Source organism: Morone saxatilis, unplaced genomic scaffold, assembly GCF_004916995.1.
Source record: "Morone saxatilis isolate NCDOM2014 unplaced genomic scaffold, NCSU_SB_2.0 Contig24, whole genome shotgun sequence".
Taxonomy (NCBI): Eukaryota; Metazoa; Chordata; class Actinopteri; family Moronidae; genus Morone; species Morone saxatilis.
In genome coordinates this window covers 20,071,008-20,088,289 of record NW_023339807.1, presented here as the reverse complement: position 1 = coordinate 20,088,289, position 17,282 = coordinate 20,071,008, and the positions used below count along the sequence as shown (strand labels likewise).

Sequence of the window (17,282 nt, the reverse complement as noted above, 5' to 3'; positions counted from 1 at the left end):
TAGGAGTAAGAACAAACATTTGGTTCAGGTACAGTTGAGGGAATATATGGAACACGAAAAAACTTCAAGGCTCACCTTTAATGTGATGCATCACCTTCAGCATGTTTTTTAGATGAACGGTGTGGACACAGACTGGCAGGTCAACAGTGGCTTATAACAATTGCAACGCTGCCATGCAGGCCAGTATGGCTTTGTCTAGTTGGGGACGGTACTTATCTTTTTGTGCACAGTTTTCACACAGCTGATTCTAGACCGTACCCACACTGCCACATTCATGTTCTCCAAATTGATTAAAGAGTAAGATGTAAGAGTTATTTCTGTGTGTGGACTGACAACAGCTTGTACAGCTGCATCAATCTCAGCCATTTTTTGTCTCATTAATGAATGTATCTAGGTCGTCAAATCAAGTCAATTTATATAACCCAAAATCACACATTTCCCTCAAAGTGCTTTACAATCTGTACAGCAGATTAGCCAGAAGGTAGCTTGCTGTGTCCCTACATGAGGTACCCATTCTTAATCTCTGAACTAAGATCTGATTGGTCAAAGGTTTCTCCAACTGGTGGGGCATCAGTTAGCACATTAGGGACTAGAGTTACATGCTTTACATGCGCAATGAACACATCGCAAAAGACTGCCTGAAATAATAAAAATGTTATGTCGGGACGGGAATCCGGTATTAAACGGGCCCTGGAGTTAAAGACCAGAGAGTTCATTATGACTCTGTACTTACAACGAAGTGAAAACTCGACAACTGACGACTTGTCACGTATCTTAATAAATAAAATATTGTTTTACACTGAGCTGCTGGCTGAGACAAACCGGCCCCATCCTCTCTCTACAAGCGCATCACGTCAGAAGAGAACAGAGGAAAGAGGAATGACTGATACTCTAAGCTTTACTCAGTATTGATGTCAGGAGTATTATTTCTTTTGGCATTTTAGATTTGTTTACAATGAGATGTTATTGAGTTTTTATAGTGACAAGATCTAGTTTTATTTAAAACATTTTTCACATATTTATCGCAAGTCTTATCGTCATAGCAATAGTGTTATTGCACATTGCAGATTTTCTTCATATCGTGCAGGCCTACATTTAAATCACTAGGCGCCTATTCTGAAGGTGGAACCAGGGCAATAAAAGCTTAATTACCATCATTTATTTGTTTCTGTCATGCCACTGAAGTGATACAGCATATAAAATGAGGATTAATATATACAGTATACGCTGTATACACTAAGGAGGGTATATTCCTTTGGTTCTTTGAACACCGATGACAGGCAATATAAAGTTTAGAAGCATCCAACAGAAAAAAACTCCATTGTACTTTTCCACTTTGATGTGGCTTAAGTGAATCACAACAAGCAGCCCTTTTCCTGCCATCCCACATTGAAAGGACACCAACCTCTCTCCCAGACCAAATCACTTGATGAATTGAAGTCTGCATGTAATTGGATGCAATCATTTCGCCCCCTCCCTTTCCTCTCTCGCATTCTAATGAGCTCTTAATGGGTCCTTGATTAGAAAAAGGCACGAAAACAGCTGTCAAGGCTGGCCAGGAAATGATGGATCATCCAGGAGACTTTGGTGTCCATTAAGGTCTATTCTGGGCCCAATCACTGGTAGGTGAGAAGATGAAAAGAAACTTTCATTATATTTAGTTTCTACCAAGACAATACCCTGTGGAACAATGATCACTTCAGTCTTCAAAGTGACAGGTGGCTGTTGAACAACAAGAAGAGTGTCAAGTCTGAGCATGCCAATATTGTGTTGATAGATAACTCACTTTCTTTTTTTTTTTACTAAGCCAAAATTGTATTTTCACATGTTGTATATATATATACTACAGTATATACTACAGTGGCAAAAGGCAGCATGTCTGGACTTCACAATATAAGACCTCCAGGGCTGCTAGGCTACATGGTTCAAAGGCACGACAGGTGGAAGATGTCAAAATAATAAAACCTGTAACTCAAATGTCTAAGGATAATAGCTATGGCAGATTCATTAAGTCATTTTCATTATTATATATCAAAAAATTATACTATCATATTATCACTGGTCAAAATATGAAGAACCACCCCACCTCAAAGAAAGCCTTGCCATGCCTACAAAATTAAAATGTCTGATCTAGCCCCATATCCCGGCCTCTGGCTCATGTGATGCCAGATTTACTGTAAACATGAGCTGCAAAACCATGAACATTTTCCTCCAAGTTGTTATTCCAAATAGGGTGTGTGTGTATTTTCTGTGCTATGAGATTTCAGACTTTATATCACAACTTGCACTCACAGAACTGACAATTCTGGCTGCAAACACTGCATTAAACGAAGACATGGCAATCTGAATACAATGCAATCACCTCAGAGGCTACAGTTCTTTTACGGTTGACTTTTTAAGTTCATAAATAAAATATTTCAGATGTGGGCAGTTGTTCCAGCGTCCTGCACATCTTTCACTTGTTTCCTGCAAAGTGACCTGAATGTGGAATCAAATACAACTGGGATATCACAGTCTATTCTCTCCACAGCGACCCATACATTAAGGGTATGATATCCTCTGCATCTGTGAGGTTCAGATAAAATGCAAGAACATCCAACAGGGGGATAAATGTTTGCCACACAGTCACACTGACTCTGGCTCTTATTCATAATTTATGCAAGTAAAAGCACAGAGCGAGCATAAATAGTGAATAAGCATTAATGATTAATAAAACACGATAAGTCGTTCTGAGAGCGCTGCAAATATTTATTCCTTGTTGGCCTGCCATACATGTTTCACCTGGTACACGTACAAACTCATTACATATTTTGTGCTTCAGGTGCTCTGCGAAAGTGCGACCAAAGTGATTTGCATAAGTGATCTAAATAAATCAGGCGCTAAATAGACAGAAGCTGCACTGGTTTTTAAGCCCGGCAGTATTTCAGAAACTTATTAGTAAAAAGTGTTAAAAATGTTGTACTGTCTCAGAGCTTTCATGAAAACATCAGCACCCTCCCTTTCTATAATAAGCACTATAAGTCATAGTAGACAACACTGACTGGAGGACCTGGAAGCTGAGTCTTCCAAAAGAAGAGCAACTAATAAAGGTGGCCAGTGGCCCTCAGCTGCTTTATTCCAGTAGTTATTCTTAGTCTGACAGTCACTGCCGATGTATGATGAAAAGAGAAGGCCTGGCAACTGTAACTTGTATTGTGGTGATATTCGAGAGGCAGGTGTGACCACTAAAAGCTTATAAATAACCCCCCCATCCTTCCATACAATGCTGTGGCCATGAGTGATGCCTTCTTTCTTCGCGGCCCCTGTGTGCTTTTAGTCCCAGTCAGTCAGTACCAATAGACACACAAACACACACGCACACACATAAAACCAAACAACCATGCCAACACAGATATAATAAAATGTGGACTTCCTTCAAGTTTATTGTTTGCAGATAAAAAAAAAAAATAAAAAAATATCCATTTAGTGCCTTTTCAGAGGCACTAAATGGATACCTCCCAAACACACACAGTTCTAATGAGTACCCTGTTTAATGAGATATAACAGAAGATACATTCCAGGAACTAATCAAAGATCACTGTAAAAGGAGATGAGAAGCAAGAACAAGGAGAATACCGATAAGAGTGATTGTGCATGGATCAGTTCAACTCAAATCAAGTGTGGCAACAACTGCTTACAACAACAACTAATGATACTGGTCACTGAGAAACCATTGAGCCAATGTACAGTAATTAACTACTATGTATAGTACAGAATATAAATATATATTATATAGGCACACAGCAGCATTATATACAAAATGTATAAAAACAAGACTACTGGTGGTGCTTTAAGCTTAATGCTTATATGTTTGTTAAGTATTATGTTAGTCAGGCAAAATAACTTAGTTTAGCCTTTTAGAAGGCTTGCATTTCTTCCTTGGCAGAAGAGTATAAGCATAGCTGAGGCCGAGGGTAATGTCATTAGCTCATCATAAAGTATGACCAGATGATGGCGGCAACTTGGGATCAGCAAAACTATTACAATTGATCTTTAGGGGGACATGAAGGTCTGTTAGCATACAATTGAGCACAGTCTAGTAAAAACAACTTTGACCTCGGTCAGAGGGATTCATCCTCTGGGAACCATGAATATCTGTACACAATTTAATGGCAATCCATCCAACAGTTATAGAAACGTTTTATTCCACAGAGGTGGACTGACCAATACTGCCATCCCAAGAACAATACGATCGTATACAAAGAACAGCATCAATATATATAAGTTATATACAAAATGCGTACACACCAAAAACACATTATATGTGGGAGCAATACAGGAGGAGTGGAAGAGCAGAGAAAAGGAGGAGGTGGAAGAGCAGAGAAAGGAGGAGATAAAGAAATAAAGAAATAGAAGAAGAAATAAAGGTGGAGTATAACAGCAGAATCAGGGGGGAAGTCTCAGGTGTTGCCTCAACCATTATTAACCTCTTGCTTTTTAAAAATAGAGTTCAAGGTCAGATTTTTAATAAGGAAGAACCAAATGGCTCGATTCCAACTGTCAGACTATCTCTAGTTAACAGCTGACTTGCTCCTTTCCCTTTCTCCTTCCTCTCTCCTTTTTGTCTCTGCGTCTCCCCTTTCTGCGCACAGCCTTCTGTCTCAACTGTCTTTCTGCTTGTCATTTCCCAGCCTTTCATTTTAGATGCTTTGTACCCAGGTGGGATAGTGCTGAGAGGGCTGAAATAAATATATATTTGTTTTTAGTGACAGTTATTCAGCAGACATTTGTAGTTCCACTGCAGCCAGTTGTTCTCTTGAGGCCGTTCCAGCTGTTCCTTTCAGCTGCTCAGGTCATTTCGTCCAGCCTCTCTTATTGTACAGGGAGCTATTGTGTCATCTCTTAGCTGCTTGTCCTCAGAGCCATCTGTAAATCGATCTGACTGATGGAAATTATCTGTGTCTGTGTGTGTGTCTGTTGTGGTTTTGTGTGTCCATTTAGGACCGAGTGTGGTATAAGGTTGAGTATGTGTGTACAGGGGAGGTGTCAGTGGTCTATATTTACCAACTTAAGAATGAGAGAGCATTGTGTTGTCCACATTCTTGGCACTGAAGGACACTTTGTGTTCGGGGGTCACCCTCACCGCTTCATCCAGAGAGGCACAGAGAGAGACGAGAGTGAGGTATAAGCGGACAGACAGAGAGGTTATACTGAGAGGTGAGACAACAAGATTGAACAAGATCTTCAAGGAGAGAGAGACAGACAGGCAGACATAAAAGGAAGTGGGATATATCCGTCCTTCAGATCTTTGACACCCAGAGGACACCTGTTTCTTTAAAGAAAGTGTGAGTGGGATTTCCTTTACTCAGCCTTCATCTAAATCTAGCACCAATGGCATACAGCTTTTTTTTTTGTAAGACAGGTTACTGATGCATTAGTGTATGTGATAACCCTCAATGAAATATAAAACCACAACTCTAAGCAGAATTAAAACGCACACTGTGCTTCTATAACACAGCTGTATAATGCTTTCAGTCATTATTTTTATCTTTGTATTGTCAGAAAGGGTTTCTTTTCTCTTGTTGTTTATCTTGAGAATATGTTCTTATTCCTCCAGCTAGTTAAACTTCTTAATGGTCCCGTCTTTGATGGCCTCAGTGGATGTAGCTTCTAATTACTCTCTGGGGGGCACAAAGCAAGATCCTCTAGTGTTCAGACAACGCTTTCCCCCTTTAACGAGTAGAATCATAAATCATTGGTCCCCTTATTCCTCTGTTGATTCTTTTTTTTATTTTTATTGTCAGACTTGGAAAACTGAGCTCTCAATTCACTCCAGAGACTGAAAACTGCACTGTGTGTTGAAATGAACAGTGCTTTGCTTTTGCTGCCCTCTCTCCAGGGGCCCAAGATCCAGGCCTACCCGTGGAGACTGATCAATTTTAATGTGCCAGAGGTCGACCTTCCATTAACAGTGTTCAAACAACGCTGCCTCCTTGCACAACAGTGAGCCACAAAAAGAGCAACAGGGGAATCAGCTGGCCCGCTAGCCTATTAGCCTGTTGGCTAACTCGCTTCTGTTTCCACAATGTAATTGAAGGAGATGAGAAGAAATAACATTACACTTGTTTATTGCGCTAACACAGGTGGTTGCTATTGGGAGTGGGCGAATGAAGCTATCACTCAGGCGCAACCTGATTCTGTTTGTTGGGTGCGTTTCTGCATTCACTTCCCCAGAGCAGCCACATGATTAATGATGGGTAGGGTGTGGGCAGCAGCATGGCGGACCTCAACTGATGAATTATTAGCAGCTCAGCGACCCACAAAAGGGTGATTCATTCCACGTGGGACTGAAACGTACCTTTTCTCCACATGTATGTCTACAACCAATCTGGACTCCACAGTTCTACAGTTTATATGATTTAGTTTCAACAAAACTAAGACAGAAGACAAAAATGTGAGAAACAAACCAATGTGCAAATGGCTGCTGTCTTTATGGAGAAAAATAGTTGACTGTTGAGTCTTATTCCCCCTTCATCACCAACAATTAATACGTCCTTACGGCTTATCAAATTTGAATATTTATATGTATATATGTTCTCATGGTCCTCTCTGATAGCAAACTGAATATCTTTAAGTTTTGGACTGGTGGTTAGACAAAACAAGAGACGTGAAGACGTCACTTTCAACAACAATGGGATTTCATTTTTCATCATTTTCTGACATTTTATAGACCAAACCATTATTTTAAAAGATGAGCAGCCCAATAATAAATTTAAAAAAAATCATAAGTTGCAGCCCTACAACAGTTACAGTTTAAAAGTTCAGTGTTTTCAAAAAAAGCAACAAATTCAAAGAATGCATCTTTTTTAAAGTGCTGATTATTAAATTTCATAATCCAGTCCATAAAAAGCATTCAAAACCCATTAATAATAGGTGTGTTTGGTTCTCCTTTGCAAATGGAAGTCAGAAGGCCGACACAATTTTGACGCACAATTCTTTTGATCCGGGATGTAAAAGCAGCCGTTAAAGATTCAGATTATGTTATTAGTAGCACCCTGTTGTGTCTTGGGGTTGATAAACCCAAGAAACTTCAAGATATCAGAAGACTTGTGCCACTTTAAATAGCACAAATCTATCAGAGTTGAATGGTGATGAGTTAGCATTCTGCATACACTTCACACACCTTTTCGGTTCAATTACAATTCTCTAAGAAAGAGGCTTGAGACCGATTCCCAATTCTGCACCATGATATGGAATATTCATTACCTTACCACCTTTACTGAGAAAAGTACTAGAAATTTAACTAAGGCAAGGTCCAGTCAGAATACAAAACACAATATTAACAGTTGTGTCTCTTGCCAAGACTAAAGTGTCTGCCGTGTAAAGTGGCCATTTAGCAAATCATCTGCACTCAATATGAAACATAGAGCTTTGAGTTACTCCAGATACGAGTGTCTGTTGACTGCTTACGAACATGTTTCTGGTTGAGGCTCCAGCACCTTTATTGTCTCACTGACTCCCATTGACTCTGTATGGCACTGCCTCCTACACACCCTCTGCCTCCTACACACCCTCTGCCTCCTCACTCCTTGCTTCCCCTCCCTCCACAGGTGCCAGTTGTGGGGGGGTTACCATGGAAACCAGGACGGTGATGCGGCGAGAGCAGGAGGAGCAGTCGTCCCAGATGTCTCACAGCATGAAACTGTCCTCCCAGATCAAGAAGAAGACCTTCACTTCCAGGTGCTAACATGCTCTCCTGACATCAGTGGTGGAAGTTAGAAAGGATAAATGGAAGTGTGGAAGTATTCAGATCATGTACTGTACATGTAACAGTGCCTATACAACAATGTACAAATACACAAATGTCCTGCATTCAAATTCTTACTTTAAGGGGAACCTATTATGCTCTTCCTTGTTGATATTAAAGTGTTAAGTGAGGTAAACGTATGTTACAGTAATTACAGTGCGCTCAGTCAGAATTCAGACTGCTCTCAATGCAACAACGTCTTTTTCTACTTTATATGACCAGCCGATGTGAGATTGTCATGGATATCTTTCAGGGATCTCAAACTGCTGGTCAGGGGCCATTTACGACCCTCCAGCCCATAACATGATGTCAAAAATATAATATAATCTAGCTAGTTGTTTCAAATGAATTTAAACTAACCTTTTATATACACACACACAACTAAAATAAACACACAATTGTAGTTAAAAATAGTTGATAAGAAGAGAGCAGGTCTTAGGCCCTAATTTGTTGTTTGGCTACAAACAACAAAGATGATATGATGATATAAAAATATATAGAAACTGCTGTTGGCATTTTGTTGTTAAGTATGATGTTAGTAATGGAGATATTTTAGGAATATTGCACTTTCTTGTCGTACTTTATGTTGAAGTGGCCCTCCTATGAGCTGACAATACCAGCATTTGAGTTTGAGAATTTATCTGCTCCAGGCAGAGCGCGACTAAGCACGCCCACGTCCTGCGGCTTCTCTGCCTCGGATTTACAGAGTTTATAGATGGACACTTTTAGTTGTAGCTATTAGCTAATGGACTGGGGGCTCGAGGCACTAGTGCTCCTGGGCTGGAGGGAGGCTCCTGTATTAGAGATCCAATATTAAACACCAACACTGCCCCAGTGTGCTGAGCTCCCAGTCCGGCCAGAGTCACCTAACAGGATGGTTAAGTTAGCTGCACGGCTAACCAGCATTTATTTTTACCACCTACATTATAGTTTTCTTGGTTTAGAAATCTGAATTGCGAACCTACTGAGCAAAGCTCCCCCACCTTTGGGAAAACACTGCTGCTGTATTTTCTGGTTAAAAATAAGCTGTATAATCAGTATTATTAAACTGTAGCTTGAGAGGTTCCACCTGTAACATTACAACACTGAAAAACATAATGTTCATCTTGACAAGTCATCAAGTCTCATATTCAGCCCTTAACCCTGATTTTAATTAAAAACAAGAGGATAATTGAGTTGAGATAATTCAGTTTTATTCTAGGGCAGTATCTCTTGTTTCGGGCATTTTTCATAAATTAGCTTCTTAAAATGAGACAAAATATGGGAAATATATACACTAATATCAGGAGAATGGCACCTAAGGCTACAAAATTCATGAAAAAACATTAATATTGGAACCAAGTTAAATGATCTCACCCTCATAATTTAAATGTATGGTGTAGGATTAAGACTGAGATTGTTCTGCACTAAACCTACATTTCTCCAATATCAGAAAACATTTACATATACCAGAAAATGGTGTTTAAACTTTTTGCCCTAAATATATACAAATGAGGTAAGTAAGTAAGTAAGTAAGTAAGTAAGTAAGTACAGTAGGTAAATTTGATTATTATTATGTAGATCTGCACAATAAAACAATAGCACTATTTGCAATTGACACCTAATCAATAGCAAGAAGAAAATTGTTTAATAGAATATAGATAGTTTCACTTAAATGCAAACCACCATGAAAACAATAAACAAATACTGACTCAAACAGCCCATCATCTCTTGACGATGGAGCATGCTATGAGTGCATCACCAAGGTCACTTCCCTTTGGAGTGCGCAACATGACCTAAGTCATGACCTACATCTGTTAGATCTCAAGAAACGATCCACAGGCAGTCCACAATGGAGAGGTACTCAGCAACAATGCAGTGTGAGAGAACATTAACATTAAAATGATTACATGTGTGCATGTGAATGGGTGTGTGAACTGCACCAACATCACCTGAAATTTAACATTATTTTAATTACTTTTTCAGCCATATCATATTGTATTATGTTCTTCAACTGTGTGTCACAAAGCTGTCCTTATTGATCACAGCTGATCTGATTTTTCAGTTGTAGGATGGCATCAATCTGTTTATTGGCTAGAGCTCAATGAGACATTAATCACTCAAGTATGCCCTATGGGCCACAACTTCACATACAGTATTCCCAAACACATGTCGCTGAGACCACCTCCACCACTCTCTGTCTCTGGTATTAAGTTGCCTCTGGTTGGATGAAGTCCTGATTCACTACATAGCAACGCACCCAGACACATTCACAAAACACCTCAAGCTTACATGTGCACACAACCTTGTGTGCAGTTGCACGTCAGTTATTTTGTGGTTAGTAGTGTTATTGCAGCATGGATATCAGCCAGGTAACCAGTGGCTTGAAAGAAAAACATGAACAGCAGCAAATGCAACAATACAAACATTTTGAGCCACAAAAGCTCTCAAAATAGGCTATACCACAATGACCTGTCAGATTGAAACAAACGAAAACAGGTAGCAGCATTAGTTTACTTTTATTGTCAGCGTGATGCATGAACTGGCTCCATTTTGTCCCAGACAAAGCATATGATGGTATGCTTCAAAGTTAATTCTGGACCTTGGACACAGCAGTTGACAATATCAAGGTCAAGAATAAACTTTGAAGCTCTGCTTTTACACAAATGTCCTGTATAATTGTATTGTATTGTATTGTATAATTCCATAATAACTAGGCAAACTCTACCTGCTGATGAAGATTATGTGGTATGACTGAAGACCCCAGACAGTTGCTAAATGAACCTTGAGATGGGGATTCATCAAAGACGTATTCTGTTTCTTCAATTTAGCTTAAAATCAACCAACTTCACTACCTTTCAGATGATTTAAGTATTATTACTCAAGTAAAATATCAGCAATGTAATAGAAGCCTATTCCATTATACTATGAAATAAAATAAAAAAAGAAATAAAAAAGAAATCACACAGCAGGCACACCAGTGCTCCCAGATGACTCCAGTGAAATCTAATAGAAATCACTTCTGGTTCTGCCCTAATAGTCTCAAGTCAAATTTGCCCTCATTTTCGCAGCCCCCCTGCTGCAGTGAGTTATTAAATTAGGCTAACCTGTGGGTCTGCAATCTCCATTGCAAAATAAAGGGAATTGGGCCCATTTTCTCCTTAGGGATGATGAAAATAAGCAATTATCCCATCAAGCTTAGTTCAGCCAAACTTAGATTTCATCTCACTCTTTATTAAAAAGGAGCAAGAGAGACAAAACAGGTGCATTGTGAAATTTATACTTAGAACATCTTCAGTGGGAGCATACTCAATGTGTCCTCTGGGTATGTTTTTAGTTATCCTTGTTTGTACATGAGGTATGGCACTATTTTGAGTACAAGTTGTTGACATGCATTACACAATGAGGGCAGATCATCCAGTGCTTCTCACAGGTTTTCCTCTTTTTTTTAATTTTCTAGTTGCACAAAATTAATTAAAATTAAAAATTAATATTTTGAGGAAGGCTGTTGTTTATAAACACATAAACGCACAACCTCATTCTCTTGCACACCGCAGCAGTATCAGCTTGTGTGTTTGCTGGCATGCGTGGGTGCACGTGTGTGCATGTTCCTGTTTGCATGCCATGAGCCATTTGTGTCTCTGTGTGTATATACCTGTGGGCTTTACTTGAGCAATACTGCCCAGCCGCAGGCTCAGTATTACATTATTCAACGGCCCAAGCACACACTCAAAGGGAACCTGAACAAAGGAAAAGAGAAAAATAAGACAGCAAAAGCAGAAGTTGTCCGCTGAACGCCGTGAAATGGGGAAATTTCCCAGCTTGCAAACAAAATAAAACGAGAAGTCATGTCAATTTGCATTGCCATTTATAAGATGGCTTGCTGAAAGTAACGCCTGAGGCTAGATGTTAGCAGCAACGGTAGTTGGGGGTTGTGTAATACACACCTGGGTAAATATACAGTTCTGGCAGACAAACTTCAAGATTTTTATTTTTATATTTATTCTTTTCCATAGTGCTGTGTTGCACTGTACTGCACTTTACTTCAACATTACATATAATCATACTGAACTATAGATTTAATAAAAAAAACAAGGAAAGTATTTAAAGTTATAATATCCTCTCACTGTTGTTGTAATTACTCTGTAGATCAGAGAGCAGATCAAAAACGAATGCTTCTCTTGTTACAAAAATGCCTTTCAACTTCATTGCCTCAAGTGACCTTGTTGCTAACAACAAACGCCCCTCTCCTGTTTATGGGGGTGCACATAGCAAAGGTCAGCTCAGTTTATTGTTGGTGGTTTAAAATTGAGAGCTCATGCTTTAGTGTAGGCTTACACGTGTGTGCCTATTGTCTAAGTACAGTATGTGTGTGTGTGCGTGTGTGTCTGCATGACTATGTGCCCATGATGAAGAGACTACTTTAAGTCCCTACAGGAAGAGACAGCAACTGGCAGTGTTTCACTTTACTGTATTTGTCAAGTGACTGCTCTGAATGTTTGGTTCATCATGTTCAGTTTGTGTTCCAGTTCATCAACTGGAACACAAACACTACCAGTCACATTGTGGATTAAAAACTGAACACTGCAGATGATTGCGTGCTATGATGATGAACAATTAAAATTTCCATTGTACCATGAAGAACCTATTGGCTCAGATCCAAAACCCTTCGGCTCATAAACACCACACTGTTACCATTTGCCTGCTTCACATCAGCAGCCCCTGTGTTCCTCCTGATTATATAAGCTCCCTATAGACAATAACAGTGAGTAAAAGGGGAACACTGGCAGAGCAGAAGTAGATTGACGGTCATAACATTTCTCGCACTTGAGGGTAAACAGGTCACACACCGCCCTGCTTGGGTAGCCGGATTAGGTGTTGCACACATGAGATGCAACCAGTAGATTAATCAGATAAAATACCAGGTTAGGGTTCAGTAAAGAGTTCTAAAACACAGCACCATGAGAAAGAAGAACAAACTGACTACATACACGTACAAATTGTAACTGATAACAGCGTGCAAGTACATTGTGAGCTTAAAACTGGGGTTGAATTCCTTGTACAAATGCTTGGCCAATGACTCTGATTCTGAAGCTGATACCTTGTTCTTATCCCGCATCTGGTTTGTAAAGGGAAGATTGTCAAAATTAGAGTAAATTCACAGAAAAAAAATGATTGTATTTCTTATTTGAATACAAGCTGAATCTGAATCTGCAAATACCACTGTAATATTTTAGAAAACACTGCAGGGTGTGTTTATACCGATCAGTAACAAATCTGCTGTGCCACACAATGAACCACACTTGGTGGCTTATACCTCCAAGCTGCACAGATGATAGAGGGTATTAGTGCAACAAACTATATTGAAATTGTATTTCAAAGAGGGTCTGTCTTTCATGGTTGGGTTCTTACTTCTTTGTAGTTTATGTTGTTTTGTTGTCTGTCATTGTTTACCTTGCTAATTCTTCACAACAGGAAGAGGAAACAAACAATATCCATTAAAGCAGTTTTCCAGGCTGGAGATAAGAGTTGCCTGTTATGAACTGAATCCCTGGAGTGCTTGAATAAACGAAACCTCATGTATGTAATGTTTGCCTACATTACTGGAGCTCTCTCTGACGTATGGCTGCCCCTGCTGTTCAGACAGAGAATAGGAGAGACACTGCTGCTTTCTAGTGGCAGCGGAGAATAATGATTTGATGAACTTGAGATTGGATAATGTGCCATAGACCATGGCAAAATGAATAGGCATGCTAATATTGAACACTCAATCCTTCCATCAACAGAATAATTGACTGTGAAGGATGACAAGGGAAAATATCTATTTTATAATCTTTCACCTGTGTCATTTGATGATATGCAAGATATCCTAATCAGGCTTTGTTTTATTTTTCCCAACGTTCTTTGAATGCGACAGTGATGAGGAAGCCTCCTACTCTGATTTCTATCCCATCATCCCTGCTGACCTGATGTCCGTCAAGGAGATCCTGAATATGGATAACCTCCCCCGCCACAGTACATGGTGAGATATCCAGCAGAATATATGGCAGATGCTTGATCATCAGCACAATTTGGGGTGGATGATAAAAACCTCTACTATATGCAGTAAAATGCTGCACTGTAGGCCGACGTAAAGGAGAGCAGCTTCGACATATTAATAAGCTGAGGTGGACAAAATGCAGTAGACTATACAGTAAAGAAAGTGTCAGCATTTGATCAGCTTTATTTTAGCTGATACAAATCCATTAAAATGTGCCTGGATTGGTCCTGATATTGATTCTTAACATCGTGGCAGGACATCTCAAGCTTGTAACTCCCAATCGTTGGACACACTGTTGTTCCTAGGTGACAAATTTGCAGGCATTTTTATCTGATAAATAAAACTGATAAGCAATTTTTCCCTGCTGGAAACAACAAAAACTGTTCAAAAGTCAGCGTTCTAACAAAATCAATGCATGTGGCAAATTCAGATCCTCTCTATTTGCAGCTTTCATGAACAACTCATACAATTTTATGAAATTTTATAAACCAAACAACTGATAAATCAGAAAAATAATCTGCAGATTAGTTGATAACAAAAATAAGTTGCAGCCCTACTTCTAATAACCACGCTATAACAACAACAAATCAATGACACCACAGAGAAAATTCCAATCTTGTCCATCTGCAGCTCTCAGCTTGGGCACATTCTTTATTTCTCATTTTGGACTGCAGTCTTTTGTGGGTACAAAATGGCAGCAACTGTGGATCAGTCTCTTCTTCTCGTGCTGAACCAAAAAGACTGTAAGCAAGCCTCCACTTTTCCCCAGAGGACTTCCTTCCTGGTGCTTGTCAAAAAACTCTGCCTCTCCATCAGTAGTCAACACATCCTCTCTCTCTTCATTTTATTTGAGAATGTGGAGTGGGTCAAGTTTCATTGGTTCTTTGCCCTGCCAAGCCATTGACAGTACAAGAGCTTTTATGCCAACAGAGAGTCTCAATAAACAATGGAAATCAGGGCTCTTTCTTCACTTATCTGTCTGTAAAAGGCCAGATGGGGGCTTCTCCCATGATTTGCTGTCTCAAGGAAGTCAATAAGCAATCACCATTCAACTAGGTCATACAGTGCAACTTTTACATTCCTATTTTAGTGTTGAGGAAGAGGAAGGAGCTTCACATCCTACTGGAATAAAGTAGAGCTCTAAAGGTTACTCAATGAATTCGATTTTTGGGTCTTTCTATTCTAAACTGAATATATTAGGGTTCTGAACTGCTGCTCAGACCAAAAAAACATTCCCATTGGCCATAGTTAATTCATTCACTATTTTCTAAAATATTACAGACAAAATATATATAAATCAATAAATCAGGACATAATCACTAGTGAAAGAATCAATGAGAAGAGAGTTGTGAAGATGATCAGCTTTAATCACAAACATCAAACTCAAGACTTTATGATTTGATAATCGAGGACATTTAAATTTGATTTTATTCCCAACTGAAATAACAGGTCAACTTAACCACTGCTGGTAGCTGGTTGATTTTCTGCCAGTACATAAAGTCTCTATTAGTGAATCATTATGTGAGAGGATTTTGTTGATGGCATGTGTGAGCCATCTTTACTTTTTAAGTGTCTTATGATCATGTTGCCAGGACAGGATTACTGCTCAGCTGTCATGGAGAGGATGTCATATATCTAAAAATAAGTCCCACAGTAGAGAGGTTTAGGTCACCAAGAACACGAAGCAAGGGGATTGTTGCCTCTTGTGACGTGATTTGCTCTACCAAAATCCCTATTCTACTGTAGGGGCAACTTACTGTGTCTGGGTCACGTAGTATTTGTGTTGGGGCTCAATAGCACTTTCACATTTGGAGGCTTAGTGGAAGCCTCTTTTCTGTTCTCCAATCCATACAGAAATTGATTAGTGTCTGGTTGTGTCAAAAAGGATTTGTCACATCAGTATACGTAGACTTCTTCATCGATGCTAAAAATAACACAGATAGTTTCTTCTTTAAGCCAAGGCAGGAAGCTTTGGCTGGCAATGGTAAACAGATGGACGGACAGAGGTCACAATGAGCATTGAAGGAGAAGATGGGTAATACTAGAACACAGAGTTTCCAAGGAGGGAGAGTGAAAACAGGGGAGGGGAAGTTATTGAAGGTGCAATCACACCCTTTTGAAAGACAAAAAGACCTCTGACAGTAATGAGCCTCAGCTGCGGCGATGTGGCTCTGCCAACTTGGCATCTCATTAGGTGCCCTGTCCCATGCCACCACGACAACCCTCCATCTCATCAACGAGCGTCTATCCTATTCACTAAAGCGTTTAGCTCCGATTCATTGGTCTTGTCTCACCTTCAGATTTTTCCCACCTGTTAAAGCCCTCTGCCTCTTGAATTAGCAAGGTTGATTTCCTCTGAAGCGCAATTTCTCCATTAAACCTCAATTCCTCACACATTTTATCCCCAGCTGAAGTGCTGAGACGAATAAGGTGTGGATGGATATTTTAGGATAGAGGCTGGAAATATTTTACTGCTGGAGATGGTTGACTCCTCCAAGGATAAGAGAGGAAGGACGGAAGGATGAAGTTGAAAGCTCTCAAGGATTGGCAGACTATTTCTGGAAGGCCTCAGTGTTGCAAGATGGGGGAGCATTACATTTGTTTTGATTTGGGTGGAAATGAATGTGCTAGATCTCTGTGTGTTGCCAAGTGTGCCTCCAGTTGCACATTACTATCCGATTCACATAATGGTTTCTCTATTATCTTCTCCTCATGGTAACATGTAAATTATAAAGCTGACTCAGACATGCCTGGCTTGCCTTGGCAGGAGGGGTTAGCTGTTCTTCGCACCAATAAGCAATATTAAAATTTCCATTTGTTGTAATAATTTAGCTATAAACCCTCTCATACCCACTGACTCGGTGTGTTCCAGTGGTTCATTCCCTCAAGGCTTAAAATCTCTGAGCCCACAGAGATTAAACACTGACAGGCACAAACTTTACTAAATGAGCCTGTGGCAGAAAAAGTGAGAGTGTGTGGGTACACACTTGTCTGCATATGCATCTATGCATGCACATATTTATTTGCATATTTATTCATGCAGTTTGTGCATTTCACTGAATTATCAGAGGCATTTGTAGGACTATTCATGCTCTAGTGGCCATCAAAGCTCAGAGAAGTGTTTGTGAATATTTAAGATTCTGCCTTCTCTGTTTGTTGTGGCAATGTGTGTGTGAAGTATGTTTTCAAATAATTAAGCCCCAGGGACTGTCAATCAAAAGATGGTTCAGGATACACACCCCTCTGGCGATGAGAGAGGAGTATTAAAACGCTGCATTTAAAAAGCAGGCAAATTCATGATTGTGCGTGTTGGGAGAGCATATACTTCCATGCATATGGATTAAGTGCATGTACACAAGAGAATGTGCATTTCTATGTACATGTGGAAATATTCTACATATATATATATATATATATATATATATATATATATACAACCTACCATATACCACATACCACATGTATTATAGAATACCA

The 17,282-nt window shown here is 39.5% G+C and overlaps 1 protein-coding gene across 1 annotated transcript in view; it reads left to right on the top strand.

The window, feature by feature from the left end:
• Positions 1 to 5,120: 5,120 nt before the first annotated feature.
• Positions 5,121 to 17,282, top strand: part of myom3 (myomesin 3) — a 54,397-nt gene continuing 42,235 nt past the window's right edge. Inside the window, exons 1-3 of the mRNA XM_035673040.1 lie at positions 5,121 to 5,324; positions 7,590 to 7,719; positions 13,683 to 13,787. Coding sequence (XP_035528933.1) covers positions 7,613 to 7,719; positions 13,683 to 13,787 — 212 coding nt within the window. The 5' untranslated portion in view covers positions 5,121 to 5,324; positions 7,590 to 7,612. The remainder of the gene's footprint in view (positions 5,325 to 7,589; positions 7,720 to 13,682; positions 13,788 to 17,282) is intronic.